We start from the raw sequence: 20973 nt of genomic DNA on the forward strand, positions 1-20973 counted from the left end.
TGGACAGCCAGGAAAACAAACAAACAAATGGATCACAGAACAAATCAATCCAGAATTTTCACTCAAGGCACAAATGAGCAGGCTCAAACTATCATACTTTGGACACATTATGAGAAGATCCAGCTCCCTTGAGAAGTCCATAATGCTGGGGAAAGTTGAAAGAAAGAGAAAAAGAGGATGACCAGCAGCAAGGTGGATGGACTTGATTACAACAGCAATGAATACACCACTGAGAGACCTTAAAGGCCAAGTTGAAGACAGATCATCCTGGAGAGAATCTGTCTATGTGGTCACGAAGAGTCAACATCGACTTGACAGCACTTAATCAATCAATTAATCTATATCTGATTTGACAGTAACACACATGAAAAGGATCTCAGGATTGCAGTCAATTACAAGCTAATGCAATTTTGGACTAAATTAAGAGAACCATACAGTGGTCCCTCGAATTACGAAGATAATCTGATCCGAACGCATGTTCGTAGGTCGGAATTTTCGTGAGTCGAAAAGCGCATCCACGGAGGTCCGGAACACTCGTAAGTCGAGGAAACCGCATCTAAAAATTCGTAGGTCAAGGAAGCCGCATCTAAACCGGCAACGACTTCCGGTATTTTTTGTTGTTCGTATGTCAAAATCTTCGGATGTCGAGTGCTTCGTAAGTCGAGGGACCACTGTACTTTCCAAGTTAGGAGTAATAGTTTCTACTTTAGTCTGCTCTAGTCAGACCTCATTTAAACTACTAGTTGACATCCAGAGCAATAAACCACTTGCAGAAGGACTTTATGCTAGCACGAAACTGCTGCACTAGGTATTAGTGCTAATTCTGCAACTTGAATTCCAGACTAGTGTTGCATGCTTGTGGTTGCACAACTGCGCCACACCTCGTTTATTTCAATGGAAACTTTTGTGCAAGAGCGCTGTAGCTCTGCATTGGTCAACAGCAAGACCGTTTAGAACATCCTCTCTCATCACCTCAGATTGGCCCAGTTCTTTAGCCACCAAGCCTGAGAGGCTCAGTTCCAGAGCGGGTATATGGTCAGTAACCTTCAGTATCCTTCCTCCACTGTGAAGACAGATGGAAAGAACTCATTCAGCTTCTCTACAATCTTCTTATCCTCTTTAATAATTCTTTTCATGGCCTCATCGTCTAAGGGTCCAACTGCCTCCCTGGCAGGTTTTCTGCTTCTGATATGCTTAAAGAGGTTTTTCTTATTCCCCTTGACACTTCTAGCTATGTGCTCTTCAAACTCTCTTTTTGCATCCCTTGCTGTCTCTTTCATTTCAATGAGACTCGCATAGAAGACTTTCCTGGTGGCTTGTGCCCAACATTGACAGAAGACGCTCAGAAAATGATGAGCGTGATTTTCAGATAATTAAAACAAGACATAAAATGCACATGATGATGTTTGTTTCTATTTTGTATTTTAAGGCTCCTGGTGGGAAATGTAATTTTAATTAAGCCTGTCCTATTATAGCAAGATATGGCAGAAAACCCCTATGGTTTACACAAGATTAACAGCATTTGATCATTATCAACTTTGTTTTAAACATGCTATCGGCCTCTTCCCCTAGCTCATGCCTAATGAATATTTAGCATTTTCAAGTTATTTAATGCAGAAGGAGCAATGAATACCTGAAGGTTACATCAAGCTAAACTCAACAATGCAAAATTAGTATAAGGCCCATACCTGATTTAGTCAGACTTATTATTTTCCCACATGCAAGATGAAGGAGGACTACAGAATTCTGTATTATTATTATTTTTTACCTTTAGTTTACCGGTCAATAAATGCCTTCTCTTTTGTATGTTAGGTGAGAGAGTCGGGGATGGCATCAGTACATCAGAGCAGCCTAATTAGGTATCTTCATTGTTCGGTACCTGAGCATTTTCTTTATCAGAGTTTGCTAGACAAAGAGTCTCAGCTATTGCTATATCAGCCTACATCATTAGCAGCAGAAACTTCACTGTATGCATTCAAGTCTAGGTGAAACTAAAGGCTTCTGAGGTTGTTCCCCAGTATTTGAAATGTGCAAATTATTTGCTAGTCAGAAAATGAGTAGAAGAAAAGCATGCCTCTGTTGTGCCTGTTTTCAGACAATGGTAGGCATAGAGGAGAGGAAAAAACCTATATAAAATATCATATGGGTGGGATTCAGCTCTGTGAAAATTTGTTTTGTTATGGGGTTTATGCAGACCCATGTGGAGCAAAATCAGAAGTGCTGTGCAGGGGCATATCTAGGGTAGGGCAGGCAGCGCACGTGCCCCGGACGCCACTTGAAAGGGGGAACGACATTTTTTAAAAATGAAAATATTTTTTTAAATGGCCACCGAAAACAAAATGGCCATCATGCATGCTCAAATGGCCTCTACAAGGCCCTAGGCCATGCCAGGCCTCACAGAGGCCAATTGAGCATGTGTGGTGGCCATTTAATTTAAGGCAGCTATTTAAAAAAATGATTTTTAAAAATGGACACCGCACATGCTCAAATGGTGCCTGTGAGGCCCTCTGCCCAGGATGGGCTGCAGCAGTGAATTAAGAGGCCGGCGAGGGGAGGGGGAACCTTTGCAGATCCCCCTCCCATGGCCTTTAGGAAGCCCCCCAAAAGAGCTACAGGTAAAAAAAAATTTTTTTTTTAATATAATATAAGTCACTGTACACATATACTCCATTTACAGGTGAAACTCGGAAAATTAGAATATTGTGCAAAAGTCCATTAATTTCAGTAATGCAAATTAAAAGGTGAAACTGATATATGAGACAGACGCATTACATGCAAAGCGAGATGTCAAGCCTTAATTTGTTATAATTGTGATGATCATGGCGTACAGCTCATGAAAACCCCAAATCCACAATCCCAGAAAATTAGAATATTACATGGAACCAAGAGGACAAGGATTGTAGAATAGAACAATATCGGACCTCTGAAAAGTATAAGCATGCATATGTATTCAGTACTTGGTTTGGGCCCCTTTTGCAGCAATTACTGCCTCAATGCGGCGTGGCATGGATGCTATCAGCCTGTGGCACTGATGAGGTATTATGGAAGACCAGGATGCTTCATTAGCGGCCTTCAGCAATTCTGCATTGTTTGGTCTCATGTCTCTCATCCTTCTCTTGGCAATGCCCCATAGATTCTCTATGGGGTCAGGTCAGGCGGGTTTGCTGGCCAATCAAGCACAGTACACTGTAAGTTTGGGATCCAGGAGCACTCCTAAGCTATGTTATTTTTCTTCTGGGGGAGTGTAACCCCATCCAGAACAGGCAGATCTAAACCATCTCTCAGGTCTTGACTTTTCATAATCAGTACCTCCATCTTATTTGGGTACAACTTCAGTTTGTTATCGCTCATCCAATCTATTACCACCGCCAGGCAGGCATTTAGGGAATTTTTGCCATTTCCTAATGAAGTTGATATGGAGAAATAGATTTGGGTGTCATTGGCATATTGATAACACCCTGCACCAAATCTCCTGATGATCTCTCCCTGCAGTTTCATGTAGATGTTAAAGAGCACTGGAGACAGTATGGAGCCTTGTGAAATTCCATACATTAATTCTCACTTTGTAGAGCAACAGTCTCTAAGCAACACCATCTGGAAACTAAAGAGGTAGGCACTGAACCACTGTAAAATAGTGCCATCCTATCTCCCGCAGGAAACCCAGAAGGATACCATGGTCGATGGTATCGAAAGCCGCCAAGAGTTCCAAAAATATCAACAGAATCACACTCCCTCTGTCAATATCTAATTGGAGATCATACATCAGGCCGACCAAGGCAGTCTCAACTCCATAGCCCACCTGAAAGCCATTTTGAAATAGGTAGAGATAATCAATTTCCTCCAAGACTGTCTGGAGCAGAGGACACCACCCTCTCAATCACCTTGCCTAACCATGGAAGATTAGAGACAGGCCTGACTGATTGATTGATTAAATGCCATCAAATCGGAGTTGACTCTTAGTGACCACATAGATAGATTCTCTCCAGGATTATCTGTCTTCAACTTGGCCTTTAAGGTATCTCAGTGGTGCATTCATTAATAGAGTCCATCCACCTTGCTGCTGGTTGTCCTCTTCTTCTCTATCTTTCAACTTTTTCCAGCATTATGGACTTTTCAAGGGAGCCTATATTTGCCTGAGGGATCCAATGTAGGTTTTCCCCAAGTATGTTCTAAAGATAGTCTCCTTAAGACAAGGAGGCATCCTACCCTCTCTCTGAGAAGCATTTATTCTGTTTATTTATTTATTTATTTGATTTGTATACCGCCCTTCCAAAATGGCTCAGGGCAGTTTACAATTAAAACAAACCACTAAAACAGTAAAGAATTTGTTATGCAGCTAGTGAGGTTTGCAATCAGGGTCTTCTGATCAGGCTACATTTATCCATGCTCTGGTCATCTTTAGGCTTGATTACTGTAATGAGGTCTTTCTCGCAAACTTCTTTCCTGGGACTGGGGAGCGCCTGGACGAAGGCAGGGTCAGTCCTACCTTACCTTCCCCCTCTCCCCCCCCCCTTTTGCTGGGTGAGGTGAAGGACAACATGATGCTCCCCACCATCTTCGGGGTGAATCCTCAGCATTCTCAGGCCATGCTGCCAAGTCCCTGATGGCAACATTTGAGCACTGTGCCACCAAGCTGGGCAGTGGTGGCTAGACATTCCTAGCTCAAGTTGGGGGGAAGAGAAGAAGAGATATGCCCCAGCAGGGAAAAGATGGGAAAATGTTGTCCTGCCTTTTGCCATTTCCTGTCCCTGAGGTGACCACCTCATTCTGCCTCAGGGAAGAGTCATCCCTGCTCTCATGCCCATAGTAATGGGCGGGAAGGGCCAGTTTTGATATATCACATTTGAAATGGTTAGATTCCCCCCTCCCCTAAACACAACTTACTGGGAAGCCACAAGAGGAGAGACACATGGCAGTGCTTCTGCATCTCCACAGTAATGTATAGTCTGGACCTCTGTGTGTGTGTTTCTCTTTCTCTCTTTATATCCCAGCTTATCTCCGAGGTGACTAACAACACTAAAACAAGAAAAAATAGTGCATTCCTTAGCATTGTTGTAATTTTGTAGACAAACACTACAGTTCCTTTGAATAAAATGAGGGCACAATTTCCCTCACTTCCAAGGATGATTTTCCTTCTAAGGGTGGATGATTGCTTCATTAAGAAGTCATGGTTTTAAGATTTTTGTTTATTACCTCCATTGAAGTTTTCACTGTTCATCTTTCCCCTCTTTCATTTTAGGAAGTTTTATTAGTGTTTCAGAGAGAGAGAGAGAGTGAGTGTGTGTGTGTGTGTGTGTGTGTGATTGTATTCTTTTTAAGTAAGCTGCTAGGATCACTTGCCCAATAGATTTCATGGGTTACATCCCTTGGTAACTTGTGTAACAGAAAATACAGCATTTTCCTCATTCCTGGGAAGCATTAGAAAGGAATTTCATATCTCCTGCCCTTAAAATAATAATGATTCTCATTACAGTTCTACAAAGTATGGCCTCAGTCCAGCTGTTCACAAGTGCAACAGCCAAGACTGCTTGCATGTAGATCTCTGAAATAATCTGCAGTCATGTTGAGAAGCAGTTTGGTGGACAGAGGAGACCAACTTCAACCCCACCACTCTCTCCCAAAAGCTGATCAGCATGAGTGCAGTTTTTTTTAGAATGCCTATATAATCCTATTTGTTGCATCAGAGTGGAGAATCACACTTGCCCAGGCGCTTAACAACGATCGGGCAAGGGGAGACAGTTGTCTGGGGGCCCCACTGCCTGGAGGGCCCCCCCAGAGGCACCTCACATGACTCCCCATTGCCCCCTGCCCAGCCCCAAGGCCCCTCAGCCACTTGTCCTCTTCGCCGTCTCTCCTGCTTGTTCTCCTGGCCGGCAATCAAGCAGCAGACAAGCTGCAAAGAGCTGCTTTTCTCCCGCCTCTCAGCTGATTGGCGGGTGGGCGGGGCTTCCACGGAGGCCTCGTGTAGACCGCAGTGAAGCCTGAACTCGAGTAGGGCCCAAGCCAGCCAGGAAGGAGGAGGCAGCCAGAGTGTTCTCTGCAGCAGAAGACGCCTTGCTGCCCTGCTTAACCCAGACCAGCATTTGCCAGGTAGAGTGTGAACTCCTTTTTGTGGTTACCTTTCCCACCCCCCCCACCCCATATATAGGGATCTGCTTGCCATAGGGCTTTGATATGGGGGGGGGGGGGGAGGGACCGAGAAGTCTCTGAATATTTATTTTTAAACAGCTTGGAAAATTTGCTGGCTTAAAAAAAACTATCTAAAAAGTCCTATAAGTGGCTTGTTTCATGGCAGAAAATTACAAAAACTTCTGGAAGAAACAGTATTATATTTATTTTATTTATTCATTCATTCATTCATTTATAAATGCACTTATGTTCAAGTTGTTTTGCAACCCAGAAGGTCTGAGTGAGAACTGTGAAGCATGTGTGGTGCTTTTATTTTATTTTTCTTGTGTGTGAACTGCTCCCCAATAACTCGCAGGGACTTCAGGGTACATCTGGCCAACATGTGAATGCAGCACCTCCATTCCAGAGGAGATGTGTGTTCAAGGGCTTTAAAAGCCTCCTGTGAAAAACCTCCTGGAATCGAACTTGACTGAATTTGTTCAGAATTCTGAGAAAACAAACATGGGCTCACCCTGCATGGTTGAAAGTCTCCTTTGCTAATCTGCAGCGAGGGGCCCATTTTAATCATTCATCTTTCTAGTGTGTTCTAGGCATTAAAAGTAAAACAAATGTATAGTACTCAATGTATATCACTATATATTGTGACGTGTGCGTGTGTGTATTCAGTGAAATGTATTTGCAGGCAGCATACTTATTTTGGAATATCAGACTTAAATCCTTGGGGGCCTGGGGTGTGCGGAGGCCCTGGACTTTGAGGGGCTGGGGGCCCCATTTTAAAATCTCGTCTCTGGGCCCACTCCAACCTTGCTACGCCCCTGCACTTGCCACATAGATTTGCACCCTCATTTCTTCAACCTGATTAGGGATTCAGTCAGGGGCGTAGCAAGGTTGGAGTGGGCCCAGAGACAAGATTTTAAAATTGTCCTCCCCCTCACTGAAGCTCAGCTCATGGAGTAAAGAAATCTTAAATGAGTAAAGAAATATATATATAAATAAAGGTTTTGTAAATTGTGGACAATGCAGGTCATTTAATGGTACTAGAGAAAGACATGCTGCTCTGGTAGCTCCAGGTCTTAACACTCACATCTATTTCGGAGGATGAATACAACTGAAGGAAACCCGGGCGGGTGAGCAGCTGGGGGAGTCAGTCATGTGAATTGCCTCTGGGGCACTGCCAAGGCAGTGGGCCCACAGACAACTGTCTCCCCTTCCCCTATTATAGTTACACCCCTGGATTCAGTTATGATAGTCTGTTTCTGTACATATAGGGCCCTGGCTGAACTGGGAGATAAATATATACCTTATTTACCTGAATCCAAGACTAGGTTCTTTTCTTCTCAGTTCTTTTAGAAAAAGAAGTCCCCTAACAACTGTGCACCATGTCAGCCATTACCTTTAAAGGCAGATAGTTAAATTAGACCCCTGCTAACTTGGCAAAGAGGCACCATTTAATGTGGAGATTCTCTTTATTTAGCAGGCGGAGAGTAACTGGCCCTATCCATCCCCAGCACAGTACCTCCAGTGACTGTTGTTGGTGTCTATCTTATGTTTCTTTTTAGATGGTGAGCCCTTTGGGGACAGGGAGCCATCTTATTTATTTATTGTTTCTCTTTGTAAACTGCCCTGAGCCATTTTTGGAAGGGCGATATAGAAATCGAATGAATGAATGAATGAAATTACAAGTGCTATATTTAAAGTTGGCCACTGCTAACAAGAGCTCATTCCAAAGCCACTGGATTTCTTATTGAAGCCAGTACAGAAAAGGATGCCATTCAGCATACAGTCCCTTGCCTTGGTTTCACTGACATAGACAGAAAGTGCTCAGCCGACCAAGGCTGGCATACACCAGTGATTCCTGATAGGAGAGCAATAATAATTTCAAATCGAGCTTGCTATACTAATACATTAATTTAAAATAATTTGTGTCAAGTAGTGAGCGGAGTGCTTAAACAGGCTTTCAAATTAACCAATAGACAGGAGGTTCATTATGCCATGAACACCAGTGGGCAAGAAAATAAATATCCATCTCTCCTGTTAACCCATCTTCAAGGAGGGAATGGGAACAATGTAACGAGCCCTGCCGACTCCTAATGAATGGCTGTTAGTACGAACTAAATAACAGGTACCTTGCCTAGAATAGCTTGGATAGTTTCTTCCTTGCTGTATCTCTGTGATGTGGCAAAGCATAAATTCCCCAAGTTTTATGACACTGTTCTGATCCAGACCTGCTCTTTAGAGCAGAATTCACATGTCCCTGGCAGACATTAAATTGTAGCTGTTTTTATAGGCAGCTTCTAAAAGAGAGAGTAGGGGAGTAAATTTGTGCCAGTGGAACGTCAAGTAGTTTGTCTTCTTCTGCATCAAGTAACTAGGACATTTCCCATAAACCATGACCTTCCATTGCTCATGTCACAGACGTGCCTCTGCAGCATAAAACATCTGATGGACTTATGAGGAAATTTACCTTGCATGGAAATCCCCGCCTTCTTTCAGACATCTATGCTCACTCAACACAGTCATTCTGCATCAAGTGATGTCAGTCTCACACATGAGTGAGGTCCTTGACCCATGCAGCAGAGACATGTGTGATTGTACATGGACACACTTGATGATAAACTATGGGCTACAGTCAATGAATAAACCCCCTTTCAGTGGTATGAGATGGGCCATAGTCTCTCAAATGAAAAGCCAATTCACACAATCATTTCTGAGATGGGAAAGGCACTGTAAAGGGAACTTTGTCCATTCTGGTGTTTTACATGGTAATGTTCTCATGAGAAAGCAGATTTCCAGGTTATAAGATCAAAAAGGGATCAAATCCGAAAACGGCTGGACTGCTAACAGTAGCCTCATTCTTACTGCACAGATCAGTGTTCTTCATTGAGCCTTTTCTCACGATCAGTGAGAAAGGGCTCCGATCTGTAAGGATGGAAGCCTTGAAATGCTTACCTCCCCAGCAGAAGGTCACAAGGACTGCTTCCTGGGCAGTGAGATCACCCATCCAGACAGTTGCCAACTACTGCCAGCAGCGTGGAGGGTTGGGGGGCTGGGTAAATTATAGGAATCCTCCTGGCACTAATCAGGAAGCTACTTGTGTGCAAGAGCTGCATGGAGCTGCATGGCACCAACACATGAGCGCTAAGCTGGGCACCCTTGCGCCCAAAACCTGGGATAAGCAGTGGGCTCCCTAAGCAAGTTTGCTGGCTCCTAGAGGTTCACATGCATTGACAAAACTAGGCTGGGCTCCCTTAGCCCAGTTTTGCCTGCACATGTGAATAGCCCCATTGTAAGGCCCAGGGACCCATCTACTACTATAAATGCAGCCTCCTAACTAATTGGGCATGTGTTAATCTTTGACAGAATCCTCTGCACAATCCCCACCCCTGATGCCATGTCAAGATGACCATTCTCGCCGTGCGGTGCTACACTTTCCCCAAGCACTGAGAAGCAGTCCTTTAAGGGAAACAGAGTCTCTTGAGCCCTTGCACCATCTTGGAAAGCATGCAAGGAGTGCTGGGAACTGTCACTCTCCCCACTGCTTTCCTCCTAGAGCTCTTGAGAGAGGGCTCCGTCTTTCTTAAAGGGCCCTCCCACTCCCAGCACTGAGAAAAGCACAGTACTATGCGGAGGTCAGCACAGTGGAAAATGGCTCTCATCATGAAGCTGTTTTGCCAAAGTGGCCACCACTTGAAAAATAGTGGAGAACAATGGCATAGATAGGGCACTTTCAGGAGAGTAAATAAAAACTGTGGAGTAGATAATCTCAGAAAAATTTACCTACCTTCAGTTCTCCTCCTAAAAGTCAATTTGTACGCGATTCTTTGAGGTGAAATTGATTATTCACATCTCATCTTGCAAAGGCCTTGATTCCTTAACATACCTCATGTTGGGAAGACCACAGTGTTCACATGTTGATGTCACATCCTCTCATAACAGTTTATGTTCTTTCAGAACCCCCCATTGGACAGATGCATCCTCCCCATGGAAGTGTAACACCCCAGAAGAACAGCAACCTCCTTGTTATTATTGTTGTCACTGTTGGAGTCGTTACGGTGGTGGTAGTGGTGATAGTGGCTGTGATTTGCACCCGGCGTTCATCAGCCCAGCAGAGGAAGTAAGTGTTTCATCCACTTCCACATCCATTACCTTCTTTCCTACTCTGGAGCAAGGCGAATCTGGCCAAGCCTGGTTTTTCTTCCTAAAGAGAATTCTGAGCAGTGGATGAATTTGCCTCAGGGATCATAAAATTCACACCATCCGTTTTGGTGTTTGAAGTAGTAACAATCAAAGGGAAGAGAGGAGAGCTAACTGGATGTCCTTGCGAGCATGCAGGGCATCCTGGAGAGACCCCCGAGCCCAGGAGACTGCTTGCAGCTTCCCGGTCAGGGGTCTACTCATGTGTTGCTGACTCATGAGCAAAAAGATGAGGTTAATGGACTGCTCGCTCTGTTAACCTCATCTAAGAGGAGGGGTAGTTAGGTGGGCTAGTCACCTTGGGAGCACTGGGCTCGCCTGCGAGCCCGGTGTTTCCCATGATCCTTGGAGAGCAGGCTAAGCTCCCTTAGCCCACTTTCCAGTGATCGAGAGAATAGCTCCAATAAAAGCTACTGAGTCAGGCTTTCCTGGGCAGTAGCATTGCCTGCCTGACTGTTGTTACTGGTTCTCATAGGAACATAGGAAGCTGCCTTATATTGAGCTAGACCATTGGTCCATCTAGCTCAGTATTGCGTACATTGACTGGCAGTGATCTTCCAAAGTTTCAAACAAGACTCTCCCCCAAACCTGGAGATGCCAGGGAGTGAACCTGGGATCTTCCTTATGCAGATGCTCTTCCGTTGAGCTTTGACCCCATCCTTGAAGGGGAATATTTTACAGTGCTCATATGTAGTCACCTACAAACCAAGGCAGACCTTGCTTAGACAAAGGGACAATTCACGTTTGCTACCACAAGACCAGCCCTCCTCCCCAGTCATTCACCAACCTGCTCTCCTGCCTGTAGGATTTCCCATAAGAACTCTTGCTCCAGCTCCCTACTGTATGACCTCTCTAGGCTGCCTACAGCCCAGCACCATCCATGGCATCCAGAGACTGCAAAAAAGAAAGAAAGGGAACTCAGAATAAGCACAAAGTGGCTTTTTAAATACAGCACTGGCAACCTACATGTGAAATCCTAGAATATGTTAATAGGTTATGTTGTATTGTTGTTGTCACAATAATAAGCCCTGTTGTGGATGAACTATCTAATATAGTATTCGGATGAAAGAGTGAGAGAGCAGTTTCAAATGTGGCATATGAACTAAGCACTACAGAGGGTCTGAAGGCTTAGCTGTCAGTTACAGAAGCAAGCCATTGGTTTCAGTAGATTAGGTTGAGATTTAAAATAATTTTCAAAACCATGAGGTTCATACAAAAATCCAAATGGCAGCCTGAACATGGAAGAGTCTTTTATTTCTCCTGAAAAGCCATCAGTCTATGACTATTATAGTAGACAGCTACTTTGAATGAAGGAAACCCTCGTCCGCAGTGGCAAGGAAATGAAACATATGTTAAGAATGCCTTCTGGCACAGTAATAACTGATCATGACAATCATCTATGGCGTGAGAGCAGTTTTGGGAGATGAGTTGATTAAAAAAAGGAGGAAGCATCATTCAGGTACCCTGAGGACGTGTTAACCCCCATGTAGCATCATGAGGGTCTCGGACATTCTGGGATATACAGTATGTCTGCTTTTGCATCAGTAGATATATCCAACTCTCATTAGCCGCAGCATTATGGTCTCAACTCTTCGCTCTTCAGTGCTAACCTTGGCTGTGTGTGGCCATACACAGGGAAGCTTCAGTTCCTCTTAAACCTCTTTAATGACAGTGCACAAGTGAGAAGACATCACAATGTGAAATAATTTCTTGTTTGCAAATAGCATATCTTCTTTTCCTGACTAATACATTCATACCAACTGAGGTCCCTTTATGGAACTATGTAAAACAAGGGGGTGGGGGGAAATCATACCATTGACTTTAGCAGGTACATGCTGTCAGGGCAAATGAGACAAATTGAAAAATGTCTCCCTGGGCTTCCTTTCTATCTGTTTACAGCTTTGTGAGAGTAGAATCCCTACCTACTGGAGGACTGATATCATGCAATAATTGGTTGAAATTAAGAGAAAGAAACCTGCAGCCCTACAGGGCAGCCAGAAAGTTATCCCAAAGGCTTGATGCTAATGAATTATGATTTCTTATTCTGCTTGTTATTTGCCACATATGGGGGCATAAAATGAGGGAATGTTACAGCAAAGCATCAAAGTGCACTTATATGATTTTTTGAAAAGACTATGATGGTGAATGATATAAAACATGGACTGAGATAAAAACAAACAAAAACCCTGCATGAGAAGTGGAAAGTACTTCTACATGTACAAGTAGGTGTGCCTGAAGTGAATCTAAACTTCAGAAGCAGATTGCTGATGGACAGAGGGCCGCAGTGGGAAGAGGAGGTCAGTGAATGCCTGGTGTTCTATTCAGGCTTTTCAAAAGGGAAATTCAAAACCTGTGTGAGTGTAATTACATGAGTGTAATTCATGCACATAGCATGTATTGCTGCAACACACACCTGTGCATTTTCCTTGAGGCTGTTCGCAGGACCAAAAATGGGATCGGACAAGTGTCCCAATTTGTGTGTGCTCCCAATTTTTGGTTGTGTGGAAGCAAACAACTAGGTTGGTGGAGGGAGAAGTGATTGTGTGGGAGTCAGGAGCTGGGGAGAACAGTGCTGTTCTACCCAGTTTTCATACCCAGCATTTGACCAAGGTAGGAAGAAACTCTGTCCTACCCAGCTCCTTTTTCACAGACAATCATTTCTCCCTCCTCTTACCTAGTTGTTTGCTACCACACAACTAAAAATTGGGAGTGCACACAGCTCCCAAACCTGGGTAGGACACCTGTCCTACCCAGTTTTGGGATGTGCAAACAGCTTCCTTGTCTGTGTCTGAGCATGCATACTTAGAAGCAGCAGCAGCCAGTGAGGGCAGCGCTGGGGGAGCTGCAAGAGGCACCTTTAAAGAGGTAATAAACAGGTGCTTACCATCATGTAAGCAGTACCTGCAGGTTGCGGTGCTCCGCCCATTATCCCACGGGGGTGATGGCGCTCTACCCAGCATCTAGCGGGACCATGATGTAGCCCTACCCTCTGCATGTGTGTTATACCTCCCACACATGCAAAGACCAGGGCCATGCAGCGGCTCCATCGGATGCCGGCAGAGCACCGCCGCCCCACATAGGATTGCGGGCAGAGCAACACACAGCTTGCAGGTGTGGCTTACATGATGGTTATTATCTTATTATCTCCTTAAAGGTGCTTCTCTCTCTCTCTCTCTCTCTCTCTCTCTCTCTGGCTATTCACACGACTGTAGAAAATCGAGCTAGCCTCCGCTAGCCCGATTTTCTACAATCGTGAGAACCACAGGGCTCGGCTGCGAGCCCGGTGGTTCTTAAGCAGGTCACCCACTCATGTAGCCCGGTGCTTAAACTGGGTTTGTGGAGTGAGCACTCTGCAAATTCAGTTTAAGAAATTGTGAGTTGCTGCGGTGTGGTTCTGCACCGCAGCAACTCACGAGGAGACCTCCGGAGTGGAGGCGAAAAGCCACCTCCCAGCTCTGGGGGCCTCTCCAGCATGCCCTGCACACTCATGAAGGGCATGCTGGAGCTTCTGGGGGCCAATCGCCTCCCGCTCCCCCCAACACCTTCCAGTTATGTAACGGAGCCGGGACTCATGTGGGCGGCCACTTCGGCCACCCAGAGCAGACTGTCTGCTCATGTGTGGGGAAAGCGGGCTAAGCCTGCTCTCCCTGCTAACCCTTCCGAGGCAGGTGTCTGTGATCGTGAGACCCACCTCTCTCTCTCTCTCTCTCTCTCACACACACACACACACACACACACACACACTTAGTTTTTGTGTTTGTACAATTTCTGTAACCTGTGGATGTGGATGTTACTGGGCTGACATACTCTTGCATGTTATGTCAGCTCATGTCTCCAATGATTGCTGATCAGATGTTTCTAGGAAGCTCACAAATGGGGCATATAATGCCTGTCCTCTGTCACTTCTCCCTAGCATCTGCTCATCAGGAGTACAATGCTGTTGAATATGGGAGGCTAATTTTTAGCTAACAAACAACTGATTATTCTCCATGAACCTGTCTAATCCTTCTTAAAGCTTAAGCTATTAACTGCCATCGCACATGACAAGGAGTTTCACACACTGAGCATATGCTATGTGAATAATAGGGATGTGCACGGAACTGGTCTGGGGCCATGTTAGAGGCCTCCGAACCGGTTCAGAATTGGGCCGGTCCGGCGGGGTGGTGGTGGTCTTGTTTAAGGGCGGGGGGGAGTTTTTGGGGTGGCAGCATTCCTCCCTGCCGCCCCTGCCTCCATTGTTGGCCGGAAAAAGGGGAAGTTGCCTCCATGCATGTGCCTGTCATGGCGCATGCGCATATGCTCCGCACATGTCACATGTTGCGTGTGTGATGTCACACGCGCAATGTGTGACGTGTGTGGCACGGGCGCACAGCAGCGGTGGGCACGTGCGCGCCACGACAGGTGCATGCGTGGAGGCAACCTCCCCTTTTCACGGCCAGCAATGGGGGCAGGGGTGGCAGGGAGGAACGCTACTGCCCCAAAAACTTTGCACGGAAGTGGAACGCTGGAGGGGGAAAAGCGGCGGGAGTGGTAAGTACTACCCCCCCTGCCCTTAAAGCTAGACACTCCCCAGTGCCGGACCGCGCCTCTGTGGTTCCGTGCACATCCCTAGTGAATAACAGTTTTCTTGTTGGGAACCTAATAGCAACCAGTATTGTTTGACTGAACCTGAGTTCCAGTGTTTTGAGGTGAGGAGTGCCTCTGTGTTGTACATAATTCTGTAAAACTCAGAGGTCATTCACACAATCTAAAATTGTTCTACCTGGGTTTGGGGAGTGTGTGTTCTCCCAATTTTTTATTGTGTGGAAGCAGGGTAGGAGGGAAACCTGAGTAGAATTGATTGTGTGGAAGCAAGGTGGGAGGAAAACCTGGGTAGCTTTTCCTCCTACCTTGCTTGCACTCAATCCCTTCTACCCAGGTTTTCTTCTTATCTTGTTCCCACACAATAAAAAATTGGGAGAACACACACCTCCCAAACCTGGGTAGAGCACAGTTTTTGATTGTGTGAATGACCTCACAGTCATTTCCCCTCTTTACTTATCTTTTACACTTAGACAGCCCAAGAGGTATTATAGTGTCTACATCACAAAATAAAGATCAGCAGTGAAGACCTCTCTGCAGACTTCAGTAGAACATAATAAACTGCCATATACAGAGCCACAACTTTGGTCCATCACTGACAAGGTCCACCAAGCCAACAGTGCCTTTCAAAGTTGATTTCCGCATCCTGCTGTGATATCAGCATCATTCAGACATGAATACATTGATTTGGCTTGCTGACTCACTCGAAACAAAGCCTGGTTGCCCCTGTGTTAGCACTGCTATAACATGTCAGAACTGATTATTGAAAGTTTGCTGGGTACTTGCTTTCTACCAAGTTCTGGTGCTTGACAGTAATGAAGAATGTAACCCAAAACTGGTGTTTATACAAGGAGAGCATGTCCTAGGATGACTCATACATTTTAATTTATTTTTATTGATGACCTTTCTTTCTGTAGTCTTGTCTTGAATATCTGTCACTGTTTATTATCAGCGTAGCTGGTGGTAATTTGCAGAAATAAACAGAATGCTATATCTTCTCTTTTTTAAGCCTTAGATACCAATTGTATTGCTGTACCAAGGTTGGAGTCATGTCTGGAATGATGCACTCATTATTTATAATCCTTTACTCATTGTTTCTGGGGAAATGATTGAAATTCCTATGACATTGTGCAAATAGGGTGAAATGAATAATTGGAAAACTGAATGTGAATTGAAAAATGAATCAAAACTCCAAATAACAAAAGTAGCTTTGACGTTTCAAATGAACATGATCTCCGGGTTCATCAGAGTGCTACTACCTTTGCCCTGTCGAATGCAGGCTGGAGATTAGCTGTAGAAGGTGGTGGACATAAACCATCAGTAACTTATCTTGCCAGTGTGCTTTTCTCAACTCCTACTAATTTTTACGGGGAGCTTGCCGTAAATGTTTCTGCCTGGTGATCTCATGATGAAGACAATGTGAAAACTATTCCCTGAATGTAGAAAGTTTGGAAACCACTGCCCTAGACACTTTTACTCCTCTTGAGAAAGGAATTTGATTATTACAGTTTTGATTGTTCTTCTTGCAAACAGGAGTTAATTATATTTTGGCATTTACCTCAGAACAATAATAGTGTATGTAATCCATTATATCACTTTGCATATAACCCTTTAGGATACAGATGAATCGCATAACTTCTATGATTTTAAGGAAACATGCCAACAATAATGTGTTCGATAGGAAATCAAAGTGCTCTTGATCTTTCTTATAGGAACAGTTAATGGAGTGGAGCTCAAAAAACCCATGTACAGATAGCACATGTCCTATAAGAAAAGAACATATTGTAATAAATATTCATAAAGTGGCAAACTGAATGCAGTATGATCTGACACTGGATGCTTGTGTGGGCTTTAAAAAAAATCACATGTTAATGTCTTCCTAAAATAAGTATAACATATGCCATATAAGTGAAGGAAACATGCAAAAGTGGCAAAATGTTGCAGAAGCTGGCTCTGCTAATTAAGGGTTGATGTTACTAATGGGTGGTCTTGGCATTGGAAAGAATACGTTTGCATGGAGAAAGTTTGCATTATTCCCTCTGCTCCTGAAGGGAGCTTTTCAACACTTCTGTACCATATGGTTAACAAACGACCAATTCTGTCAAGCCACAGGCTTGTAACCCCTCAAATCACTATTGACATTTCCTCTCATTGGACTTCTTCAATTTATCTTCCCAATAGATGCTGTCAGTATGGGGCCTTCTGTCTTAGCTGGAAGGGATTGGCAAGTAACCTCATCTGGAGCTAAAACTGGTGCCACTTTAAGCAGCTGGCATGAGAGTAATCAGACACCTGGCATCCGTATCCATGCCCTGGGGACTTGAACATGTCACCTCTGTAATAAATTTGTCTCAAGAGGCATAACAGCTTAGAAGGCAGGAGAGACAAATCATAGGTAGTTGATCCCCGCACTTTCACAGAAAAGCAGAATGATCAACAGATCAGAACATCTGTCATAACATGAATGGCCATAGACTAGCTTGCAACACCATGTCATCCTCTTCATGGTGTTTCTGTAATGTGTGGCAACATGGGTACCGCAAAAGTATCACACATTTCGGGTACTGGCTAGTGCTGGCAATGAAACTTGCCCTAGGACCTAGAACCAGAGTAAGCAGATTCAGGCTTGTGAATCTGTTTAACCATAACATTACTATTTAACTTGAACTCTCAGGTCTGCCAACCAGAAGTAAGTGCAAAATATATTATGGAATTAAGGAACAGCTCAGCCTAGAAATTTGTTTCCAATACCAGAACAAATCACAGTCATTTTGCATTATTATTATTATTATTATTATTATTTTATTTTAAAAACCCTCTGCTAAGCTTTCTTTTTTTCAGCAGTCTAATTCTAAGGGAACAGATTCCATTTCTTGTTGGAAATCTATCTATCTATCTATCTATCTATCTATCTATCTATCTATCTAAACTAACACATTTGTATACCGCCCAAAACACAAGTCTCTTCTTTTTAGATTGTGATCCCTTTTGGGAGAACAAACCATCTTATTTATTATGTATTTATTTTCTGTGTAAACCACTTTCAGAATGTTTGTTGAAAAGTGGTGTAGTAGTAGTAGTAGTAGTAGTTTCGTTAATCAGTTCAGAATCAGAAATCTTCACAGAACTATTGCAAATCACTCAGAGATCTGCCAATAGATCTTGATCTGTCCACCCCATTAAGAAGAAACATGGCCCCCTTCAGAGTGTGATGAGGGAGAGAATAGGAATATTCTCTATCACACCAATGGATTGCTGGGAGAGTATATATAGCATCAAAACCACATGGGCAAGGGTAACCACATGCTTCTTTCCCACCCAAATGGCATCCCATGGCTGGGATGGATATGGGTTGGAAATAACTCCCTTAATCAGCTTGCCATATGGCTGGAGATATTCATATACATTTCCCAGCAGCTTGGGATCACACCATGGTGAAGAGGCTTCCACACCACTCTGTGTGTGAATGAGAGGCCATGTGATGTACATATCAGCAACAGCTTGAATAATAAGCCAGGGCATTCTAGTTTCAAATCAGCTCATAGGAACATACTGAGTCAGACCCATTAGTCCATCTATCTCAGTATTGTCTACACTGACTGGCCATGGCTTCTCCAAGGTTTAGGAACACAGGAAGCTGCCTTCTACTGAGTCAGACCACTCATCCATCTAGCTCAGTATTGTCTATACAATACTATATCTTATAGTGCTCACACATGTAGTCTCCCATTCAAATGCAAACCAGGGTGGATCCTGCTTAGCAAAGGGGAATATCTATGTGTGCTACCACAAGACCAGGCAGGGGGTTTTCCAAGCCCGACCTAGAGATGCCAGGAATTGAAACTGGGACCTTCTGCATGCAAAGCAGATGCTGCACTGAGCAGCAGCCTGATCCCCAACTGCTCCCCATTCATGTGGTAACTGTAACTTGTTTATGAGCCTTTAGAAGAAGGATGTGCATGGAATTATTTGTGTGATGCAATTCGAGTGCAAATCGAATCAACCTGATTTGATTCAAACTCAAATCTGCTGCCCTCGAATCAGGGTAGATTCAATTTGGATTCTATTTTAATTTGATTTTAATGGGCTAGGGGGCAGCAAGTCAGGTTGGGTGGCAGGGTGCCATGGGTGCTACCTACTACCCAAACCACAAAGGCAAATGGCTGATATTTTAGGATTTGGGTTTTTTTTTAGTGATTTTGTATTTTTCTGCCATAGAAATAATGGGGATTCAAAGTGGCTCTGTTATTTCCTGTGGGTAGTGCCTAGGTGCTCAAAAGCAGGTTGGGGTGAGTAGAGCACCATGGGTACCAATTTAATTTGCTTAGACTCTTGGATGTTACATTACTTCTACATAGGAATTCATTATGAGAAAAAGTTAGTTAACACCAGATAATCTAAAATACATTTTAAAAATGCCCCCAAAGTCACCCGAATACCTTTGCCTTGTGGCTTGGGTGGTAGTTGGCACCCATACTGCCCTACTGACCATGCCCACTCTGGAGTACCTAGGCACTGCCCACAGGGAATAATGGGGCCACTTCAAATCCTAATTATTCCCTATGGCAGAAAAATACAAAATCACTTAAAACTAAAAAAATCCTGAACCAGAGTGGAGGAGGGACATGATGAAATGGCAATGACAAAGGGAAACTCAAATCTCAAATCAATTCAAATAAAACCTGGGGAGATTTGATTTAAGTTCTATTTTGGCCAGGGGTTCCAGGGCAGATTCGTTTCAAGGTCCAGTCACTCAAATCAACCAGATTCAAGTCTAATCAATTCAACCTCGAAACCATTTGCACATCCCTACTTTAGAATTCCCTGAATCTGAAAATGGACATAGACTGTGGATGCATGACAGAGAATTGAGCTCTTTTGTATTTTCCTCAGGAACAGGAGAAAGCTGACCAGCCACTTTAATAGAGACTGAAGCCCTGAATGCATGAAGGAGCTTTATTTAGAAAGAGAACAGTTGTTTCACATATCCACTGAGAACTGAAAAAGGAAATTACTCAACATTTCAGAGCATTAGGAGTTTTGATTTTCTCTCCTATTTCCTCCTCCCCTCCATAGAAAACGTGCTACTCACAGTGCTGGCAAGAGGAAAGGGAGTCAAAAAGACCTGAGACCCCCAGACCTTTGGATACACCATGAAGAGATGGAAATGAAGAATATTGAAAAGCCATCAGGTTCTGATCCATCAGGAAGAGACTCACCAAGGCAAAGCTGTCAAGACATCACACCGGGCAGCCACAGCCAACCTGAAACCCAGATGGGCAGCAAGAGTGCCTCTCAGTCCGGTAATACTGCTGGTGTCCTACTCACAAAGAGCCAGTTCACACATGCATGCTGTTCTCTTTTTTTATTTTTATTTTGTTTTATTATTATTTTATGTAGCATATTTTTATACCACCCAAAACTCATGTCTCTGGGCAGTTTACAACAAAGCAAACAAGCAAACAGAAAAAGTTAAAACATTAGTTAAAATAAATGACAACAGAAAACTTAAAACATTAGTTAAAACAAAAATAAATGATGCAGTAAAAGTTAAAACTTTACAACAATTTAAATTTTAAAACGATGTTAAAACTGTTAAAACAATATTTAATTAAAAGCCTGGGTGAATAGATGCGTCTTTAAAGACTTTTTAAAAGTTGTCAGAGATGGGGAGGCTCTTATTTCAGCAGGGAGCGTGTTCCAAAGCTTTGGGGCAGCAGCGGAGGACCATCCCCAAGTAGCCACCAGACGAGCCGGTGGCAACTGCAGATGGGCCTCTCCTGATGATCTCAATGGGGGGTGGGGTTCATGATGAAGAAGGTGTACTCTTAACACATGATGGTTTTCAGATGAATTTGTGAATGGACTCCACTGAAAAATATTGTGTTGGAAGCTGTATGGAACCTTTCCATGCAGTTCCATCTGTTATGTGATGTATTTTTCATGTATGCAATTTCTCACTTGATGCTGCAGTCTAAGGACCAATTCAGATGTTATTTACTGCACATAGAAGTTGCCCACATTAAAAAAAATCTACTTCCATCTGATAATGTTCCTCATGGTGGGGTG

At 43.8% G+C, this 20973-nt stretch overlaps 1 protein-coding gene across 3 annotated transcripts in view; it reads left to right on the forward strand.

Moving 5' to 3' along the window:
• The window catches only part of DCC (DCC netrin 1 receptor), a 1362689-nt gene that overhangs the window by 1273774 nt on the left and 67942 nt on the right, over window positions 1-20973 (forward strand). For 2 of the 3 annotated variants that reach the window (XM_053300600.1, XM_053300601.1), the window contains 2 exons: window positions 10081-10243; window positions 19981-20207. In XM_053300600.1, the coding sequence (XP_053156575.1) occupies window positions 10081-10243; window positions 19981-20207 (390 nt within the window). Of the gene's footprint in view, window positions 1-10080; window positions 10244-15377; window positions 15485-19980; window positions 20208-20973 lie in introns of those variants that run through there. The other variant, XM_053300602.1, reaches the window with a different exon arrangement.

The sequence above is a fragment of the Hemicordylus capensis genome, chromosome 2, assembly GCF_027244095.1.
Source record: "Hemicordylus capensis ecotype Gifberg chromosome 2, rHemCap1.1.pri, whole genome shotgun sequence".
NCBI lineage: Eukaryota > Metazoa > Chordata > Lepidosauria > Squamata > Cordylidae > Hemicordylus > Hemicordylus capensis.